The 22687-nt window shown below is 42.4% G+C and overlaps 1 protein-coding gene and 1 long non-coding RNA gene across 9 annotated transcripts in view; both read right to left on the reverse strand.

Moving 5' to 3' along the window:
• The window catches only part of LOC142403090 (uncharacterized), a 171493-nt gene that overhangs the window by 90964 nt on the left and 57842 nt on the right, over positions 1-22687 (reverse strand). The window lies entirely within an intron of this gene.
• Positions 1-22687, reverse strand: part of LOC142403083 (polycomb group RING finger protein 3-like) — a 175151-nt gene that overhangs the window by 22252 nt on the left and 130212 nt on the right. For 5 of the 8 annotated variants that reach the window (XM_075489247.1, XM_075489251.1, XM_075489244.1 and 2 more), the window contains one exon: positions 16001-21369. The exons of 2 other annotated variants lie outside the window; for them this stretch is intronic. In XM_075489247.1, coding sequence (XP_075345362.1) covers positions 21322-21369 — 48 coding nt within the window. In that variant the 3' untranslated portion in view covers positions 16001-21321. Of the gene's footprint in view, positions 1-16000; positions 21370-22687 lie in introns of those variants that run through there. One more of the 8 variants, XM_075489249.1, reaches the window with a different exon arrangement.

Genomic DNA, 22687 nt, shown 5'->3' on the forward strand with positions numbered 1-22687 from the left:
TAGCTTAAATCGACCCCCTTGTAACATTCCAAGGCCGAAGGACTGATGAGCTAACTCAGTGACTATATATGGACAAAGGAAGCCCAAAGTTCAACTAGCGGACAACGTGAGGAAGACTATGAAAGACCACCGGGAGAGTGAAAAGACCCTAACCCTAATTTTACTGCGCATGCTTGGACTATGTAAATGAATTCCGGGAACTCATCACCATAAGACTGCCCTTTTCAGGAAATCTGATGAATATGTATGATTTTTCTGTATATGAACTGATGTGTTGTGCTAACCTGGCAGAGCACTTGTGGCGGAGCAATCCCCAGTGCTGCCCAGCGCTGCAATAAAGAATACCTGCTTAATAGTCATCCCGACTATTGAGTCCTGATTTCGGCTTTTCACGGCAACAGAGGGGACATAGCCAGGACAGCTGACCCAAACTGACCAAAGGGATATGCCATTCCATAAGACATCATGCTCAGAAATAAAAGCTAAGATAAAGGAGGAGGAGGGGAGGCATTCATTATTAAGGCATTTGTCTTCCGAAGCAACCGCTATGCGTACTGAGGCCCTACTTCCCAGGAAGTGGCTGGACATTGCCTGCTGATGGGAAGTAGAGAATAAATCTTTTTGTTTTCCTTTGCTTCTGCTCACAGCCTTTGCTTTCCTTTATTAAACTGCCTTTATCTCAACCCACGAGTTTTTCATCTTATTTTCTCCCCCTGTCCCACTGAGGAGGGGAGTGATAGAGCACCTGGCGGCCAGCCAAGGTCAACCCACCACAAAAACACAAGCTTATTGGAGTTCTTGGGAGGACTAAATGAGCATGCAGAGAAAGGAATCTGATTCTAACTAACCTGCCATGGGATAAGAGGAAAAAGTTGTCACACAGATTTTAAAAAAATAGTTAAAAGATAGGAAACAGAGAGTAGGAATAATTTGTCAGTTTTCTCAGTGGAAGGAGATCTCCAAAGGGGGGGTGTATTAGTGACCTATACTGTTCAACGGTTGTAAATGAGCTGGAAAAGGGCAGGAGAGAAGTAGGGAGGGGCTAGAGTTCATTGGTAATACTAACTTAATCAAACATGAGAGCTGACTGTGATGCCTTGCAAAAGCATGTGATGATATTGAGTTACTAGGCAATAAAAGGCAGATGAAATTCAATGTAAGTAAATGTGAAGTGATGCACATGAGGGAAAAACACAATCAATTTCTTGTATAAAATGATGGGCTCTGAGCTAATTATAACCACTCAGGAATGAGATCTTGGATGATGATAGATGATTTGATGAAATTAGCTCCATGCTCAGTAGCAGACAAAAGTATTACATATTTGGAATTATTGTAGAGAAGAACACAGAAAGCGTCATTATGCCACTATATAAGTGAATAAATCTTGACTACTCTGCAATTTCTGTCCCTGCATCTGTCAGGGCCCTGAGACAATCTTCCCCCAGAGGTTTGGCTGCCTGGGCTTCGTACCAACTTAGAGATAGTGTGCAAACAAGGGCTGCCCCACTTTCTTTTGGTGATCTTGAAGAGAGCTCTCTCAGACAGCTCTGCTGGGAGGCCTTAGCCAGGACTGACACACACACACCACCACCATCACTCCAGTTTTAAGCTGAGGCTCTAGTTCTTGGTCCCCCCCCCGAGCTACAGCTGCATCACAGCCATGCCTGTGCCTGGCCATGGGCTCTGGTGATCCAGACCCAGATCCTGACTCACAGACTGACTTCGCAGCTTGACCTGGACCTGCTTTGTCACCATGGTCTTGCCAGGCAATCACTGGACCATGTCTGACTCTGGTTACCATCACCACACCTGATCCTGACTCTGACTTACTGATGTGCATTTCCAGCTTGACCTGAGCCCTGCCTCATCACCATTGACTTGTTTGATGATCTGGACTCTTGGCTGATCCTTGCTACCACTCTCAGACCTACCCTGCTTGCTTCACTCAGGTACTCCTTAGGGAGAAGTCTGCACTCATTGCTCCCTGACAGCATCTCAGAAAAGATAACAGAATTAGGAAAGGTGCAAATAAGGCAAGAAAACTGATCAGAGGTCTGGACATGAGGAATATCAGGTTCATAAAAATCACAAGTATCACAGAGACGGTGAATGGGAAATGATAACTCCTATGGAAAAAACTCAGGGATATCAAATGAAACTAGGTGGTAAATTCAAAACAAAACAAAAAAAGGAGGTGACTCTTGAGACAGCATGTAATTCATCTGTGAAACTCCTTGCCACAGGATGCTAAAAGTTTACAGAAGTTGAATGAAACTGGACAAACTCACAGAAGAAAAACCCATGCAAGGCTATTAACTCTGAACTGCAGATTGCAAGAGTCTAGGGAAAGAACCACTAAATGCTTGCCCTTTTCCTATACTTTTCCCTAGGCTTCCCAGGATCCTGGACAAGACAGACCTTTGATCTGATCTGGTACAGCTGGACCTATCTTCTTGCATTCTTATGCTGACAAACATGTCAGGCCTCTTGAAAGCGTGAACCATTGCCATTCTAACCAACAGGGCAAAGTTTTCAGATCAGATAGAGCCCTTCAACAAGGTCCAAATGGTTCTTTGGACACTCAGTTCTTTAGTCCCATATGAAACTGAAGTTGAAATTGCTTTAATAGATCAATAATGTGGTGGGTTGTGACTACATCTCCTGGCCAACTAAAATTTGCATATACCTTGCCTCCCCCACCCACTACATGCTGACATTGCACTTGTTTGTTATGTGTCAGCATTGCACAGTGCCCTAATCATGGAGGTACAAGGCATGAACAGCAAAGCTTAGCTGAAGGAAAGAGAAGCCTACAGGGTTAAGTAATATGGGTAACACCAATGTCATCCTTTCCAGGCTGCATGCAGACCTATCTATCCATAGATTATAATTGCAAAGTCTAGGACGCTGGAATGCCAGCATTTTCCAAAATTAATAATGTCAAAAGATGGAAATAACTAAAAATATAGTTGCAATACTGTGATGAATCTGCTTTTGCACACTGTACAAAGCAACTCAGAAAAGAGCTGTTCCAGTGGATTTTGTCAATATCCTGACTAAGCCACAGCCATTTGCTAATGTTTAATTACAGCAATCAAATAATGATTACCCTCCTTTTATTTTTTCCTTTAAAGAAGCTCTCAGTTCCCTTTAACCTCAAAGTGCACAGCATCCACCTACAGACCTGTGTTTTATCATTAATTTCTGTCTCTAGATAAACCCTAAAATCAAAATGTCTGCCCAATTTCCCCTCTGGACACTGGAAGCTTCAAAATCCTCCATTAAGATCAGAATTTGTTCAGCTTGAGACTTGCGCCTAATACAGACTTAAACCAGAAGTGGATACTGTGAGCTGCTAAATTCTTGGCTGGTGTCTCTACTTCATTTCAATTTTCAAACATCATTTACACTTTCTTGTGTTATCACCAATTTGCCTATCACAGAATATGATATTCTATCACAAGAGAGATCGAGACCTTTGCTTCTTCGGGCTGAGCCAGAAAAACATGGTTCTCCCTTCTCCATCTCATCCTTTTCTACCTCCAGCTATGGGATGGGAACATAAACAGAACTCATTAGGGTGATGGCAGATGAGACCCAGAAAGATAAGCTGACATGTAAGAGGATTACAAACCTTTACAGGCCAAATGATGAAATATTTGCTAAAGTCCTCCTGTCAGGCCATCAATGAAAATATGTACTTATCTACTCCCCCAATACTCTGCCTAAAAGCACACTGAATCCAGCGGGGATTGTGCCAGTTCCTTTCCAGAGAAGAAAATTTGTTTGCTTGATTTTGTTAATAAGGGAAAAGATGTTCCTTATGAATTTGACAATAAGGATTTTTGAAGTTGCATTCTATTAAAAGACTGTTACATTGAATTCAGTCTGGGCTTTGTACTGGTTGCACTGGGGTGGGGAGGGCACACAGCACAGTGATCTGGTATGTACCATGCTTTTCATGGGAGAAAAGTGCTCCTCGTTTAGTAACCATGTTGCTCTTACTTTTCTGCCTCTGTTTTCTTCCTGTATCCCTGTTCGCAATCGGAAACATTTAAGAAACAGCACACCTCTGCCACATGCAGTGCCCAGTCACCTGCTCTTCTCCCCCTCCCCCCAACAATGCTGTGGTGGGTTGACCTTGGCAGGCCACCAGGTGCCCACCAAGCCTCTTTAACACTCTCCCGCCATCAACAGGAAAGGGGGAGAAAATATGACAAAAAGCAAAGCTTGTGGGTTGAGATGAGGACAGGGAGATTACTTACCAATTACTGTCATGGGCAAAACAGACTCGACTAGGGGAAATTAATTTAATTTATTGCCAATTAAACAGAGCAGGATAATGAGAATTAAGAACGAATCTGAAAACACCTTCCCCCACCCCTCCCTTCTTCCCAGGTTCAACTTCACTCCCGACTCTTCTACCTCTTCACCTGCCCCAAGCAGCACAGGAGGATGGGAAATGGGGGTTGCGGTCAGTTCATCACACATTGTCTCTGCTGCTCCTTCCTCCTCACACTCTTCCCCTGCTCCAGCATGGGGGCCCACTCACAGGAGACAGGCCTTCATGACCTTCTGCAACATGGGTCCTTCCCACAGGCTGGCGTTCTTCAAGAACTGTGCCAGCATGGGTCCTTTCCATGGGGGACAGTCCTTCAGGAACAGACTGCTCCTGCGTGGGTCCCCCGTGGGGTCACAGGTCTGAAAACCTGCTTCAGCGTGGGCTCCTCTCCACGGGCCACAGTTCCTGCCAGGAGCCTGCTCCTGCATGAGCTATCCACGGGCTGCAGCTTCCTTCAGGGCACATCCACCTGCTTCGGCGTGAGGTCCTCCATGGGCCGCAGGGTGGATATTTGCCCCACGGTGGACCTCCATGGGCTGCAGGGGGACAGCCTGCTTCACCATGGTCTTCACACGGGCTGCAAGGGAATCTCTGCAGCCAGAATCTCTGTCCCAGCTGTGTCCCCTCCCAACTTCTTGTTCACCCCCAGCCTACTCACTAGTGGTGTGGTGTGAGAAGCAGAAAAGGCCTTGACTCTGTGTAAGCACTGCTCAGCAACAACTAAAACATCCCTGTATTATCATCACTGTTTTCAGCACACATCCAAAACATAGCCCCATACTAGCTACTATGAAGAAAATTAACTCTATCCCAGCCAAAACCAGCACAGTTGGCTTCCAGTAAGCATTTGTATTTGGTTGACATGGAAAGGTTTTGGTAGCGGTGGGGGGGGGAGCTGCAGGGGGATCTTCTGTGAGAAGATACCATAAGCTGCCCCCATGTCAGACAGAGCCAGTTTCAGTTGACTCCAAGACAGACCTCCTCCTGGCCAAGGCCAAGCCAATCAGTGATATTGGTAGTGCCTCTGTGACAACATATTTAAGAAAGGGTAACAAAACACTGCGCAACAGTAGCCAGAAGAGAGGAGTGAGAATATGTGAGAAAAACAACCCTGCAGACACCAAGGTCAGTGAAGAAGGAGGGGGAGGAGGTGCTCCAGGTGCTGGAGCAGAGATTCCCCTGTAGCCTGTGGTGAAGACCATGGTGAAGCAGGCTGTCCTCCTGCAGCCCATGGAGGTTAACGGTGGAGCAGATATCCACCTGCAGCCCGTGGAGGACCCATGCCAGAGCAGGTGGATGCGCCTAAAGGAGGCTGTGACCCTGTGGAGAGCCCACGCAGGAGCAGGCTCCTGGCAGGACCTGTGAACCCATGGAGGGAGGAGCCCACGCTGGAGCAGGTCTTCCGGCAGGACTTGTGACCCCGTAGGGGAGCCACGCTGGAGCAGTCTGTTCCTGAAGGACTGCACCTCATGGAAAGGACCCATGCTGGAACAGTTCATGAAGAACTGCAGCCTGTGGGAAGGACCCACATTGGAGAAGTTCATGGAGGACTGTCTCCTGTGGGAGGGACCCCATGCTGGAGCAGGGGAAGAGTGTGAGGAAAGAGTGGCAGCGACAACATGTGATGAACTGACCGCAACCCCCATTTCCCATCCCTTCTGTGCTGCTTGCGGGGGCGGGGAAGGAGGTTGAGAAATCAGGAGTGAAGTTGAGCCCGGGAAGAAGGGAGGGGTTGGGGGAAGGTGTTTTAAGATTTTATTTTATTTCTCAATACCCTTCTCTGATTTGATTGATAATAAATTAATTTCCTGAAGTCGAGTCTGTTTTGCCAGTGATGGTAATCGCTGAGTGATCTCCCTGTCCTTATTTCGACCCATGAGCCTTTCGTCATATTTTTTCTCCCCCTGTCCAGTTGAGGAGGGGGAGTGATAGAGCTGCCTGGTGGGCACCTGGCATCCAGCCAAGGTCAACCCACCACATTACAAGAACAAATGATACAGCTTGCAGCTCCAAGCATTAGGTTGCATCTCAAGCAGTTATCCAGTTAACAGAGCTGTGACCTCTTCTTCTGGAAAAGGAAAGCTACTGCTTGGAGAGAACTATGTCATACTCATTGATTTAGTACATATTACATAGTAGACATTTTCTAAATTTTTATAGAATCATAGAATCATAGAATGGTTTGAGTTGGAAGGGACCTTTAAAGGTCATCTAGTCCACCCCCCCTGCAATGAGCAGGGACATCTTCAACTAGATCAGGTTGCTCAAATCCCCACCCAACCTGACCTTGAATGTTTCCAGGGATGGGGCATCTACCACCTCTCTGGGCAACCTGTTTCAGTGTTTCACCACCCCATTGTAAAAAATTTCTTCCTTACGTCTAGTTTGAATCTACCCTCTTTTAGTTTAAAACCATTACTCATTATGAGAGCATTCTTTATTATAATGTATCCAAACTGTGTTGGACTTGAAGGCTGTGGTCTGGAAAATAAAGCCAACTGAATTTAAGTGAAGAAAACAGCTGATCAATGCTGAACCAGTTTCACTAATGTATTCCAAGTAGTTTTGCCAACTGGACTTATTACAGCATATCAGCTTCCTGCCATACCAAGAGTCTGCATGAAAACTTGGTGCTGGTTTGAGAAGAGGCAGCCCTTCTACATGGAGAACCTACTTGAGTGAGCAAGCAGCTGTGGGTGCTTGGCTGTTGGCCAGGGTCGACCTACAATGTGTTCTTAACACCATGGACACATGAAATAGAAAATAACTAATGTAGCGGTAGAAGCTCTTTGTATTGTTCTTCATGTCCCTTGCAAGTCTGAACACCAGCTGAGCTTGGACTTTCCTGACAATGTTTCTAATTTCCTCCTTGTTCCTGCTTCTACCTCCTGCATGCTGCCTTTGTGCATTGGAGCTCTGTCATGAATTTCATGCTTAGGCAAGCTGGTCTCCTGATACATCTACTTCTTTTCCTGAGTATTGCGATGGACCATTCTTGTGCTTAGAGGATGTTGTCCTTAAAGACCTGTCAGCTCTCTGGAACTCTGCCCTTCAGAACTGCCTCCCATGGGATCCCACCTACCAGTCCTCTAAATAAGCAGAAGTCTGCTCTCCCAAAGCCCAGGGTCTGTACTCTGCTACTCTCCTTCCTCACTCCCCTCAGGATCTTGAACGCCATTAGTTCATGGTCACTACAGCGAAGGCTGCCATTGATTATCATGTCTCCCAAAAGCTCCTCCTTGTTAGTGAATAGCAGATCCAGCTGTGCATCACCCATGGTTGGCCCATCTGGTACCTATATCAAGAAGTTATTCCTGACACTCTCCAGAAATCTTGACTTGTTTGCATCTCACTGTGTTGCTGTTCCAGGAGATATCAGGGAGGCTGAAGTTCCCCATAAGAACCAGGGTCTTTGATGCAGACTTCAATTTGTTTAAAGAAGGCTTTGTTCACTTCCTCATCCTGGTCAGGTCATCTGTAACAGACTCCCATCACAGTCTCACCATTACTGGCCTCTCCTCTGATCCTGACCCACAAGCTCGTATCCAGACTGTCATCTGTCTCATAGAAGAGCTCTGTACATTTGAACTGCTCCTTCATACAGAAGGCAATGTCCCCTGCTCATCTTCCCTGCCTGTCTTTCCAAACGAGCTTGTATACATCCCCTGCAGCACTTGAGTCATGCAGTCTGTCTCACCTCATATCACTTATTCCAACAATGTTGGAGTTCTGTGGTGGCACACAGCTCTAGTTCTTGTTTCCAGGCTGTGTACATTTGCATACATACATTCATATTTTGTGTATGAGTGTACACTCATACACTCATTTTTAATGGGAAGATTGAGTAAGACTAATCCAAGCAACTGGATTCATTTTCATAGATGAACTGTTGCATAAAGAATGCTGAGACAGGCTTACATGTAATAAGTTTTATTCATGGGGTCTGTAGTTGATGGTATACATTGACTTCAAAGTTTTCAGGGGGAGAAGGGAGAAACCTCTCCCCAGTGGTCAGACAGGAAGAGAAGTGACAGGACCCCCAAACAAGCATCCTTCCTGGGGTATTCTCTACAGTGCAGCAGGTAGTGATGATGATGAAGATGATGATGATGACAAGTTTTTGCCATGCTTTTCCCCTACTACTATACACTTTTCATCAGGACCTGCTCAAACTCCCTATTGGTTGTTCCCATTTATGCCACTATTAGCACTGATTGGAGCTTGCTTAATTAGGCACAAGTGTTGCATACTGATTGGTTGATAAGCTTTGTGTATGCATAGTAATGGACAATACTTATCAGATATTTAAATGACTTCTCTACACTTCATTATTCATTGTCTTTTCCCCTAATGTAAACTAAAAGCTACAAAACAAGGAGTAGGAAGAGGAAGGGGTGATTCTCACACCAGTGGCCTTCGCTTCCCATGAGAACCTGCCATAACAGTATTGGAGTGTGCAGATGCAAGGCCATAAGAATAACAGCATGAGACCAACAGCATGAGGATAAGGGAGAAATACTGACACAGAGGTTCTGGAAAACACTGCCACAGCATCTTGGGTGAAAGGGTACAGATCTGCAAGTGGAAACCAGGCTACAAAATCGCAAATGGCAGGACCATAGCATTACACAGGTTACAGCACTATGCAACAGAAGTATACGTTTATACATGCAAAAATGCAGTCATTCCACAGAACACACCAAGTACCAGTCATGCTCTAATTCATGCCCAGCAATACAAAACCTCTACAGACATGATCACAGAGCCCACTGAAGAAAATTATCATGTGAAAAATGCCTTAGAGTGAGTTTTCAGAAGGTGGAGCATGACAAATCTTGTGAAAGATATCTACCAAAAAATACTCTTGTAAATTTTTCTCCCACTAAGTCCAACTCACCGCTTGAGTTTCTCTAATATAAAAGTAAATCAACAAGAATGTCTTATAGCAAAAAGAAAGAAAGAAAGAGCTAAGTAATACCCATTTTACAAGCTAAAGACAGAGGGTTTTTTTCATATCCACGTACATAAAGAGTTAATCCAAGTGAACTTTTAACATGGATTGTATTATACCATTATATCCATTATACCCTTACTCAGACATTTAATTCAGAAGTGAAAGTGATTTAAGCTTAAGTGAATAAAGGTCAATTTAATCCTGAGTAGTTGTCCACACAGGGACACTTCAAATTCACTTTAATCAACTTATACTGAGATATAATATGGATTTTTTTTTTCCTGAATGCCTCTATCTCAAAAAACTCAGAGCTATTGTACAAAAGAAGACATTTAGCTTGTAATTACTCTTTCTCATTGCAGAATAGCTTAAATACTCAAGTCAGAAAGATTATAAATAGATGAAGTGCTAACAGTTGGAATTTTTATCATGTTGAATGACCTCTAGAGAAAAATATAGTTTGTTGCTCATTAACTGCAGAGACAGGTTTATGCTTTCAGGGCTCACTTACATTATTATTGTCAAAGCTGCTTGTGTGGGACTTTAGGAATTCCATGGGCAAGCTACAATTGCTTTTACTCTTGTGTGTGGTGGTTTAAGCACTGTGCACCGGCAACAAGAGGGGGGTTGCTCTGTTCCACCCCACAGTTCTGTTTAGATTTGCCATGATGTACAATTGAGTCTAGTTTAGAGGAATCATTTTAAGTTACCACAAAAGTAATGGAAATAAAAACTAAAAGGTCAAAGACATTATATTTCTATGCAAAAAAGAAAATCTGAACAGCTACAAGTATAATATACACAGAATGATACAAAACATTAAATTGAAAAACAATTTTTACAACAGGATATTTTGCAAAGGTCACATTCATAATAAACATTGATAGTGCTGTCTTTAACCATTCCTGAAATGACATATACACGCAAGCCATTCCTACTGCAAACCTAAAGAGCTTCCTCTGGACATGACAGAGGATACGGAAAAGGCCGAGGTACTGAATACCTTCTTCACCTCGGTCTTCACTAGTAAGATTTGCCCTCAGGAATCCCAGGTCCCTGAGACCAGTGGGAATGTCTGGATCAAGGAAGACTTACCTTTGGTGGAAGAGGATCAAGTTAGGGAACATTGAAACAGACTGGACATAACAAAGTCCGTGGGACCTGATGGGATGCATCCACAAGTGCTGAGGGAGCCAGACAATGTCATTGCAAGGCTACTCTCTATTATTTTTGAAAGGTCTTGGCAATCAGAGAAGGTTCCTGAACACTGGAAGAACACAAATGTCACTCCTAGCTTCAAGAAGGGAAAGACATGATCTGGGGAACTACAGCCTCACCTCAACCCCTGGGAAGCTGTGCTGGTTTTGGCTGGGATAGAGTTAATATTCTTCCTAGTAGCTGGTATAGTGCTGTGTTTTTTATTTTAGTATGAGAATAATATTGATAACACGCTGATGTTTTGGCTGTTGCTAAGCGGTGTTTACACTGGTCAAGGACTTTTCAGTTTCCCATGCTCTGCCAGGTGCAGAAGAAGTTGGGAGGGGATACAGCTGGGACAGCTGACCCCAACTGACCAAAGGGCTATTCCATACCATATGACATCATGCTCAGCATATAAAGCTGGGGAAGAAGAAGGAAGGGGGGACATTAGGAGTGAGGGTGTTTGTCTTCCCAGGTAACGGTTACGCATGATGGAGCCCTGCTTTCCTGGAGATGGCTGAACACCTGCCTGCCCATGGGAAGGAATGAATGAATTCCTTGCTTTGCTTTGCTTGCGTGCATGGCTTTTGCTTTACCTATTAAACTGTCTTTATTTCAACCCACGAGTTTTCTTACTTGTACTCTTCCGATTCTCTCCCCCATCCCACTGCGGGGGGAGTGAGCGAGCGGCTGTGTGGTGCTTAGTTGCCAGCTGGGGTTAAACCACGACAAAAGCCAATGGAGCAACTAATCCTGGAAACCACTTCCAAACATTAAGGACAAGAAGGTTACTGGGAGTAGTCAACATGGATTTAGGAAGGAAAAATCATGCTTAACCAACCTGACAGATTTCTACAGTGAGATGATTGGCTAAGGTGGATGAGGAGTGAGCAGTAGATGTTTGTTTACCTTGACTTTAGCAAGGCTTCCAGCATTGTCTCCCACACCATCCTCATAGAGAAGCTGATGAAGTACAGGCTAGATAATTAGACAGTGAGGTGGACTGAAAACTGTCTCAACTGACAGACTCAAAGAGTTGCGACCAGTGGCATGAAGTCCATCTGGAAGCCAGTCACTAGTGGTGTACCCCAGGGGTCATTATTGGGGCCAATCCTGTTTAACCTCTTCATTAATGATCTGGACAATGTGACTGAGTTCACCCTCAGCTAGTATGCAGATGATACAAAACCAGAAAGAGTGGTTGATAGACCAGATGGTTGTGCTGCCATTCAAAGGGACTTGGACAAGCTGCAGAAATGGGCCAACAGGAACCTAATGAAGTTCAACAAAGGGAAGTGCCAAGCCCTGCACTTGGGGACGAACAATCCCATGCACCAGTACATGCGATCCTTATCCTCTGCTCAGCACTGATGAGGCCACATCTGTTTTGCTGTGTCCAATTCTGAAGCTCCCCAGTACAAGGACATGGGCATACTGGAGCAAGTCCAGCAAAGGACCACAAAATTGATTAAGGAATTGGAACATCTGACATCTGAGGAGAGCCTGAGAGAACTGGGACTGTTCAGCCTGGAGAAGACAAGGCTCAGGGGGGGATCTTATCAATGTGTGTTAATACCTGATGGGAGGCAGTAAAGAAGATGGAGTCAGACTCTTCTAGTAGTGCTCAGTGACAGGACAAGAGGCAATGGGCACAAATTTAAATACAAGAAATTCCACCTAAACATAAGAAAAACCTTTTTTACCATGAGGGTGATTGAACACTGGAACAGGTTGCCCAGGGAGGTTGTGGAGTCTCCATCCTGAGAGATATTCAAAACCTGACTAGACATGGCTCTGAGCAACCTCCTCTAGGTGACTGTGCTTTGAGAAGAGGGGAATTGGAATAGATGATCTCCAGCTGTCTCTACCAACTTCAACCATTCTGTGAAGCAGACGCCAATTAAGAATCAATAGCTTACACACTGTATAGCATTATGTACTTCTGTCCAAACATGTTGGCTCACAGGTAGCAGTTGTTTTAGTCTCACTATTAAAGCATAATACAGGAGTTGGAAAAATTAAAATCTATAATTATACTACTATGAAATAGAACATTTCTAGCACTATTTTTTTCTGGATCCCTGAAATTCACTAAAAACAGTACAGTGGGAAAAAGCAAGCTGAACCAGACGTGTCACCAACTAGTTCACAGACAGATGAACAGCAGTAGAAAGGACAGGGGAAGTGTCAGAACCACTAATAACGAGAACATGTAGGATTTACAATTTGCAGTGTTTGCTCTGGCAGTAGAATTAGTGCTAATGCTTATCCACTTTTAAATGACTATTTATAAATAAAGTGGCCTTCCTCTGTGGCTGGAAAGCTGCTAGGCAGAAAAGGACCTGGGGGTGTTGGCTGCATATGAGCCAGCAGTGTGCCCAGGTGGCCAAGAAAGCCAATGGCATCCTGGCTTGTATCAAAAATAGCATGGCCAGCAGGACTAGGGAAGTGATCGTGCCCCTGTACTCGGCACTGGTGAGGCCGCACCTCGAATACTGTGTTCAGTTTTGGGCCCCTCACTACAAGAGAGACATTGAGGGGCTGGAGCATGTCCAGAGAAGGGCAACGAAGCTGGTGAAGGGTCTAGAGCAGAAGTCTTATGAGGAGCGGCTGAGGGAGCTGGGATTGTTTATCCTGGAGAAAAGGAGGCTGAGGGGAGACCTTATCGCTCTCTACAACTACCTGGAAGGAGGCTGTAGAGAGGTGGAGGTCGGTCTCTTCTCCCAGGTAACAAGTGATAGGACAAGAGGAAATGGCCTCAAGTTGCGCCAGGGGAGGTTTAGACTGGATATTAGGAAATTTTACTTCACTGAAAGGGTTATCAAGTATTGGAACAGGCTGCCCAGGGAAGTGGTTGAGTCGCCATCCCTGGAGGTATTTAAAAGATGTTTGGATGAGGTGCTTAGGGACATGGTATAGTGGTGGTCTTGGTAGTGTTAGGTTTATGGTTGGACTCGATGATCTTAAAGGTCTTTTCCAACCTATATGATTCTGTGATTCTATGTGATCTCTCATGTCAGTATTTCAATGAACCAGTCAGTGGCAATCTGTGACATCTCCTTGGGATATGTCCTGGTTTCGGCTGGGATAGAGTTAATTTTCTTCCTAGTAGCTGGTATAGTGCTGTGTTTTGGATTTAGGATGAGAATAATGTTGATAACACACTGATGTTTTAGTTATTGCTAAGTAGTGCTTATACTAGTCAAGGACCTTTCAGCTCCCCATGCTCTGCCAGGTGCACAAGAAGCTGGGAGGGGACACAGCCAGGATAGTTGATCCAAACTGACCAAAGGGCTATTCCATACCATATGACGTCATGCTCAGTATATAAACTGGGGGGAGTTGGCCGGGGGCGGTGATCGCTGCTCAGGGACTGGATGGGCATCAGTCGGCGGGTGGTGAATGGTTACATCACTTGGGTTTTTGCTCCTCTCTCTCTCGTTGTTTTCCTTTTCATTACAATTTATTATTATTATTATTATTATTTTATTTAAATTATTAAACTGTTCTTATCTCAACCCACGAGTTTTCTTACTTTTGCTCTTCAGATTCTCTCCCTCATCCCACCAGGGGGGAGTGAGTGAGCAGCTGTGTGGTGCTTAGTTGCCAGCTGGGGTTAAACCACAACAGGATGATTATACATGGCTACTATTGGTGTGAGAATTGTGTGCAAGAACAAACCTCTGACTTCGAACCAATCCAAAACTCTTGAAAATTCCTAACTTATTAGCAGGAAAAGAACCATTCTGCATTCCTCAATACAAAGAGCAATAGAATAGTCTGTAAATTCACAGTACTTTAGGAAGACACTGCAAGAACACCCTCTCCCAAGCCCATCAGGGACAGCTATGCCCTCTTCCTCCCTATTCAAAAAAGAGAAAAGTCAGAATTTGGGTTGGTATGCTTTTCAGTTTGACATGTGTCCAAAAGAGTGACACAGTCCAGTCTACCCCTCTGCATCAGCATCATGAGATAAGAGCAAAACTTAAAGTAACATGTATAGGTAGGGCAAGTAGTTTTTCTGGATTTCAGTAAGGCTTTAGGTACTGTCCCTCACAGCATCCTTCTGGACAAGTTGTCCAACTGTGAGATGAACAGGTTCACGGTGCGCTGGGTGAAGAACTGGCTGAACAACAGGGCTCAAAGGGTTGTAGGGAATGGGGCTACATCTGGCTGGTGGCCAGTCACCAGCAGTGTTCCTCAGAGCTCAATTCTAGGGCCAGTTCTGTTCAATATATTTATCAACGATGTAGATGCAGGAGTTGAATGCACCCTTAGCAAGTTTGCTGATGATACTAAACTGGGAGGTGCTGTTGACTCTCTCAAGGGACAAGAGGCCTTGCAGAGGGATCTGGATAGACTGGAGCATTGGGCAATCATCAATGGCATGAAATTTGACAAGACCAAATGCCGGATTCTGCACCTGACATGGAGTAATGCCGGGCACAAGTATAAATTGGGAGAGGAGTGGCTGGAGAGCAGCCCTGCAGAAAGGGATCTGGGGGTGCTGGTTGACAGCAGGCTCAATATGAGTCAGCAGTGTGCCCTGGCAGCCAAGAGGGCAAACCGCATCCTGGGGTGCATTAAACACAGTATAACCAGCTGGTCAAAATAAGTGATTATCCTGCTGTATTTAGCATTGGTGCGGCCTCACCTTGAGTATTGTGTGCAGTTCTGAGCCCCACAATTTAAGAAGGATGTTGGGGTCCTTGAATGCATCCAGAGGAGGGCAACAAAGCTGGTGAAAGGGCTGGAAGGCATGTCCTTTGAGGAGCAGCTAAGGACTCTGGGTTTGTCTAGTTTGGAGAAAAGGAGGCTGAGGGGCAACCTCATTGCTCTCTACAGCTTCCTGAGGAGGGGAAGTGGAGAGGGAGGTGCTGATCTCTTCTCCCTGGTATCTAGTGACAGGACACGTAGGAATGGCTCAAAGCTGCATCAGGGGAGGTTCAGTCTTGACATTAGGAAGCATTTTTTTACTAAGACAGTGGTCAAACACTGGAACAGGCTTCCTAGAGAGGTGGTGGGTGCCCCAAGCCTGTCAGTGTTTAAGAGGCCTTTAGACAATGCCCTTAATAACATGATTTAACTTGGTCAGCCCTGAAGTGGTCAGGCAGTTGGACTAGATGATCATTGTAGGTCCCTTCCAACTGAAATAGTCTGTTCTATTCTAAGTATATTTATACTCAAAAATACGTGAAAATGGTAAAGTACCTACTTCCTGTCCCCCCAACAGAAGACATGTTAATTAACTGATAGGCAATTATGGCCACACATTTGGCACAGACATTTCAGCATCATATGTCATAAAGTACTCTTTTGGGCCATGCCAACATCTCAGCTGAGTAAGATGAGAATAAAGATTGATTACAGAACCATGTACGTCATTCTTGTTCCAGTCACAGTGTTTGTTTAAGAACATAAAGGACTAGCTCGCATAATATAGTACGGGGGGGGGCGTGGAATGGAACAGAACAACTACCACCAGCCTGGCAGGATTTCAGTTAGCTTTTCTACTTTTATTAACAAGCATATAATATTATTTGGCAAAACACTGGATACAAGCATCACTATCATAAAATCAAAACATTAAGCAATAATCCCAAAAGGCTTCTTCAGACCAAAACTAGCCACCAATAGTACAAAAATCACACAGGAAACAGTATAAAAAAGTAATCTCTCAAGTGAAACCAAGTAAAAATATGGTCTTACACTGTGATAGTTTCAGTATCTTTATTATGCCACATATTGAGGATAAAGGTTTAGTGATTATACTGGTTTATTGTCCTTTAACCTTAATTTAATGTTGTTGCAGAAAAAGAACAAAGGTTTTTATCCAAGTAATTTAATTGGATAAAAAGAACTTTATTAAACCAATACTTTTAAAATTAAAAGATACAGAAACATCAGTCTGTCCTTCAAAAATTAGGACTCCATCTTGCAGACGCACATTTAAGCAATTTTGTTCACATGAATGATTCCACTGCTTTCAGTGGAACCATCTAGGTTAGTAATAAAGTTACCACTGTAAGAGTTTGCAGAATTGGCCTTTTAGCCCCTATCTTGCAATCTGACCTCAGCAGATCATGGTGGCTTCAAAAGGTTTCCAAGAAGCCTTGAGGATCCACTCAAGTGGCTCAAACAACAAGAACAGAGTTTTAAATTTGTGTATAGGCATATCAAACTCCATTGTAAAAATATGACTGTTGGCTTCCCACAAAAGGCAGGTACCTAGAGAGTGTCTGTACATGATTACAGAGTTTGATGAAAGCAGACATTGAAGTATTTTTCCATGCTGATGTTAGGCACCTTAATGTTCTCTCTGCACCTTTAAAAGAGACAGAAGTCAATACCTCTCAATTATAGTTAAGTGAATCTTACGCAAAGATTCTAGTATGTATGACATTTTTTTCTTGTTATTAACTTCAGGCAGAAAAACTGAAGCATAGATTGTATTAACATCTCTGGTGAAATGTCCAAACTGAATCAATTACCTGAGGAAATACAGAAACTAGATTTTTCTGTAAAATTCAGCCTTATGTACTAAATACATTTCTTAAGTACTGCTGAGAAAATGCATTTATTAAGATTAATGTGTTATTGTACAGACTAGTTGGCTCTTTCCAATTATACTTAACTCAATGGTAAGATTCATATAATTGAAAAATAGGCTAGCTGTATAGTTCCATTTACCATCCAGTAGGAAAACAAGTTAATCTCCTAAGACTAATTATGCCATTATAACAACAATAGAGCCAGATAAGCTTTCAAAGGCTCATAGTCTATTGAAAAAAAAATAGTACCATCATAAATGTAGTCTTATTTTTGTAGTCCCACATTCCCAGAGGTGACAGTGTTGTGTATATTATTGCACAACCAATAAAAATAAATATTCTCAGGTTAGATGACACACAAAGATACCAGACATAACAATGGCACAAACCAATTTTGGATAGGCTGCATCTTTTGCATATTACTTCCACAATTCATATTGAAGTTTCTTGCTAGATCATCCATTTTATAATATTGCTGATGGGTAATTCTTGCACTTAAAGATTTTACAAGCCCATAAAATTCCAAACTTAATTCTTAAAAAAACCACAAAAAAACCCCCAACAAACCACAAATGAAAATCCCAAGCAAAAACCCACTGAATGTATATATGAAAATCCCCATCTACGTTGCTTTTCAATTTAGAAGTAGATGCTACATTTACAGTTTAAACATATGCCTTATAAATGCATGTTTCTGACCCATTGCACAAAAGAATAAGCAAAGCTCTTTAGCCATACATAGTAAAGACATACAAATAAAAGCCATTCAAACCTAATATAACAGGAAGAAGCTGTAAAAACTTTTTACAGTTTTATATGCCTGCAAATAAAGCTGGACCTTTGAAACAAAAAATACTCTAATGATAAAATAAAACAGAATGCTTAATAAATAATTTTTATAAAGTTAATTTTTCCAAGCTCCCAAATCTTATTTAAATTCAATATTATATATTTTCTGTGAATTACCTATTTTTAATGAAAACTATATCTAGTGAGACTCTGAGCCTGGGATAATTTAGTCTCATTGCTGCTGAGGATAATGCTACAAGATACCTTTTTACCGCAATTATTTACCAGTGTAAGTGGCTGTAAAAATTACTTCACAGTAATGCTATCTTCATTAAGATCAAACTAAATTAATCATGACCTCATCAGTATTCAAGAAATATCTATACTGAGCCCAACTTTCAGATTTAAAAGTTTAAAAAAAAAAAAAAGAGAGAGAGAGAGAAGTCAGTATTGTTTTAGCCAATATAATCTTGACATTAAATCAACTGTTTCTTAAGCTTCAGAGAAGTAAAACAGAACTTTGACCCCAAGGCTTGCCTCTGACTTGAATTCAGTTGTAGTCTAGTCTGTCTATAAAGCTAGAAAGCAAACAAATGGTGCAGACACCATCCCATCCCTCCCCATGGGAAATAGTTTTGTAATGAAGATATCTATTGTGACATGATGTGAACAATAGGGTTGTGGTTGGGGTTTTTTGTTTGTTTTATTTTTAAAAGCACTGCTGAAGTTTTATCAGGTTAAACACATTACAAAAGCAGTTACACACAATTATGAGCAATCACCAGCTATAGGTGTTAACACTGGCTACAGATGTGTACTTATATAAACAGATTTAAATATATTGATATAGCACCATAACAAATTTGAGTGATTCCAAAGGTAGTTACAAACTTGCAAACATATATTCTATACTATAGACTGTTAGAGCAAGATTTAGAACTGAATGGCAGAGAGCTTTCTGAATTTACATGTTTGTAACTGCTAACCTCTTTCAGTTGTAGAGCTACACAGGGAAACACTAAAATCCCAATAAACTTCAACAGCACTGCATCAACATCTGATCTTGCAATAGGGTTCCACAGTGTACATATACTGAGGTAGACCAATCACAAATATATTTATTAAACCCTTAGACTGTAGCTGAACAATTAATTAGGCATTTACATGGTCTATGGGCTTGAGCTCCACATCTGTGTCAGGTACATTAGGGGTGCATGGAGGATGGGTGTTTATAACCATATTTGCACTCTCTGGAGGCCTCACCAACTGGAACCAGTCCCTGATTTACACTGGAAGGTATACAATGATAGCCACATGAAGAGCTCCAGAAAGGCCTATTATGTTAACTTACATATACATCCATATCACCTGCATTCGCTATTCTGTGAAAAAACTACCAAAAATAGAGACTAATTAGATCTCACCTGTCCTCTTCTGTCACTTCTATTAATGCTAAAAACAGATAAAAGCTAAATTGTAGGTAAGCGAGTCCAGAAACAGCACAGCAAAAACAGAGCAAATGTCTAATTCCATCTCACACACATTCTCTAAGCCTTGACATAAAGAAGTCCCGTCTAACCCAGGTGTTCAAATGTAGTGGTCTCACATCATCATTTGCAGAGATGGCAGTACTCCACTGGCCTTACTGTGGCTCTCTTGACCATCCCCATAGTTCAGTAGACTTTTTATTTCTCTTTGCATTTCTTTCAATTTCTTCACCATTCACCATCTATGGCCATAAATGAAAACAAGGGCCCCATTTCCAAAGACAAACAAGTGAACTTAGAGCTTCCCTCTGGCAACAGCAGAACTAGGAAAAGAAGAACTGAAAAGTTCAATTAAGAAAAGCATGGGAGATGCACAGAGCAATGTGGTGCTTGGAAAACTCAAGAAGAGGCAGTAGGATTTAGAATACTTGAATAAGCCTCTTATGGGATCAACCTCCTATTATCAAGTAACTTTAAGCAATGCTTTCTTGCAAAGTAGGGGAACACAGCTGGAAGATGCAGGACAGTGCTAACAGGCATACTGATTTTCCTAGCCATTGACATTTTATGAAAGAATAAAGTGTTTGATATAACTGCCATTTTCAGCTGACAGGAAAACTCAGAGTTAAAAATTATTGGCAGCCTCCAGCTGCCAATAATACTGCTTATCTTGTTTTCAGTTACTTAAGACCCCATGTCAGACACACTCACATCCATGCTATATATAATGCTAAGCAGCATACAGCTTGCAGAAGTCACTTTCAACTACTACCACATTTTTATGAAGCTGACTATTTTAAAAAGCCTTTCAATCAGTGTAGTCAACACTGCTAAGCACTACTGAAGGTGGATTCTCTAAGGTGTGCGCATGGCTGTACACAGACATACATACACATATGGTAGTTTGCATCTCTCAGGGCTTGACACAAGCAAAATTATCGGTTAAGGCCAGACGGTGCCCCTGTAATCTAATCTGACCTCAAAGATAAATAGTAATTGAGCTATAAACACCTATGGTTTCATATAGAAAACAGTAAAAGAAACACAGAATTGGTTTGCAGTTAACTGAAGAATTTTTAGCTAGTGAAACGGAAATTTGTGCAACATCAACAAAAGGTGCCCAATAGCCATAGTTTTAACAGCTAACGAAATAGCAAATACTCCCTAGTAAAATTTGATTTTTGCAAGCCCCAATTATATGACATATTTGCTTTAAAACAATTTCACAAGTTCAGCACTTCTGAGTATTTGTTATGATCAGATGTAATTTATGCCATGGCAAAATATTAAGGCATATTTAAAAAAATATCAAGTGAACTCATTTCAAATCAACATGCAAAGGGGGGATATTAAAACATTACTGAAATACAAAATAAAGAACAAACATTGTGCAAAACTAATGAAGTAATTGGATCTCCAGGCTTTTAGGAAGTTTTTAATGCAGCATAATAAATATCACCAGTCACTGTATCATTAGGTATGTTCAATGCTCTGTAGAACGGCTTGATTAAAGCTGACATAATTGGGCATACTACATAAAACAAGAACACCTCAGAAAAACATACTGAAACAAGTTGTAAAGCTGAAAGACAAAAAAATAAGTAAATGTAGTAATTTGGTGTTAAAAGCAACATTTTAAATCTCTCCCACACCATTTTAACTTATTTTTGTGTAACTACAAATAGATGAATCAGGCTGAGCTCCATGGAACTGTGAAGTGTTTTCACTACCTGTAAACTCAGTGCTGGTAGAATCCTGTTGAGTTGTGATTTATTTCATTTGTACAAAAATAAATATATATATATATAGGGGTTTTGTCCAAAAATCCATGCAGCACATCCCTAGAAATATTCAGAAGGACAGTCTGCTATAGAAGCACTACAGTCTTCCAAAATGATTCTGCTGGTTTGTGTCACATGAGAGTTAAGTGCTGCACTAAGGTGCCAGATGATAGTCTCTGCAAAAAAACCTGTCCAGAAGGACAATAAAGTTCTCCTACAGCAAGTCCATTTTGGGTCTGTAATGTAGCAGTAGAGGTGCTTTCTGCAAGACAGAATCATCAGACAGGTTAAGGGGCAAAACCAAAATGAATTCATATACTTTATAAATAAAATGTATCTGTTTCATAAATTAAAGCTTAGAGAGACTATCAGAGTAGCTATATTCCAAAATTTCACCAAGATACCCCACTTACGGAGCCCCCCCCAAAATAATCCTTCTACTTTTGTCTCAGTAATTGATCATCCTAAGAGTAGCTAACTAATACTGGCCATCTAGAATGGAACTTGTTCCCAGCAGCAGCTAATCACAAACCCTTGGGGAAGGGCATCTTATGGCAAGTAAATAGCTACAGGGCAAGTAAATAGCAATAGTCTCCAGAATGTTCCCCAGTCTCAAACAATTCAGGAATTTCCTAAGCCAGATGTAGAGCCTTGTATTAATAGTCCTCACCCAATAATTCTTCTGTGAATTCACCCATTGCTTTTTTAAACCTATGTAAACTTTTAACATCTACAACATCTTGCAGTACAGAGTTCTATAGTTCAAGTTTACACAACATAAAGAATGGTCATAAAAGCCTCTTCTGCATGAGTTTGTGTGAATTGGCTCTTTAGGTACTTATGTGCATGGATGGAACAATAGTTACCTGAAAAGAGCAGGTCAAAGAGAGGAAAAGTATGTGCTGAGAATCATGGAATGATTGAGGTTGGAATGTCATCTGGTCCAACCCCCCTGCTCAAGCACAGTCACCTAGAGCCAGTTGCCCAGGACCATATCCAAATGGCTTTCGAATATCTCCAAGGAGGGAGACTCCACAACATCCCTGGACAACCCTTTCCAGTGCTCGGTCACCCTCACAGTCAAAAAGTGTTTCCTGATGTTCAGACGGAACCTCTGTGTTGCAGCTTGTGCCCAGTGCCTCTTGTCCTGTCACTGGGCACCACTGAAAAGAGCCTGGCTCTGTCCTCTTTGCACCCTCCCTTCAGATATTTGTACACATTGATGAGATACCCCATGAGCCTTCTCTTCTCTAGGCTAAACAGTCCCAGGTGTCTCAGCCTTTTCTCATAGGAGAGATACTCTAGTCCCTTAATCATCTTTGTGACCCTTCATTGGACTCTCTCCAGTATGTCCATGTCTCTCTTGTACTGGGGAGCCCAGATCGGGACACAGGACTCCAGGTGTGACCTCACCAGTGCTGAGTAGAGGGTGTGGAATAATTGCTGGAGGTGACTTAGAAATTAAACTTATATTCACACTTTTAGGTAAGGCACAGCATTGAAGAAGCTTCCTGGGTGGAATGCGGCTGACACGCAAGGAATCCATTCCACAGAAGTTCCCTAGGCCTGCAACCTTAGAT

The sequence above is a fragment of the Mycteria americana genome, assembly GCF_035582795.1.
Source record: "Mycteria americana isolate JAX WOST 10 ecotype Jacksonville Zoo and Gardens chromosome W unlocalized genomic scaffold, USCA_MyAme_1.0 Scaffold_33, whole genome shotgun sequence".
Classification (NCBI taxonomy): domain Eukaryota; kingdom Metazoa; phylum Chordata; class Aves; order Ciconiiformes; family Ciconiidae; genus Mycteria; species Mycteria americana.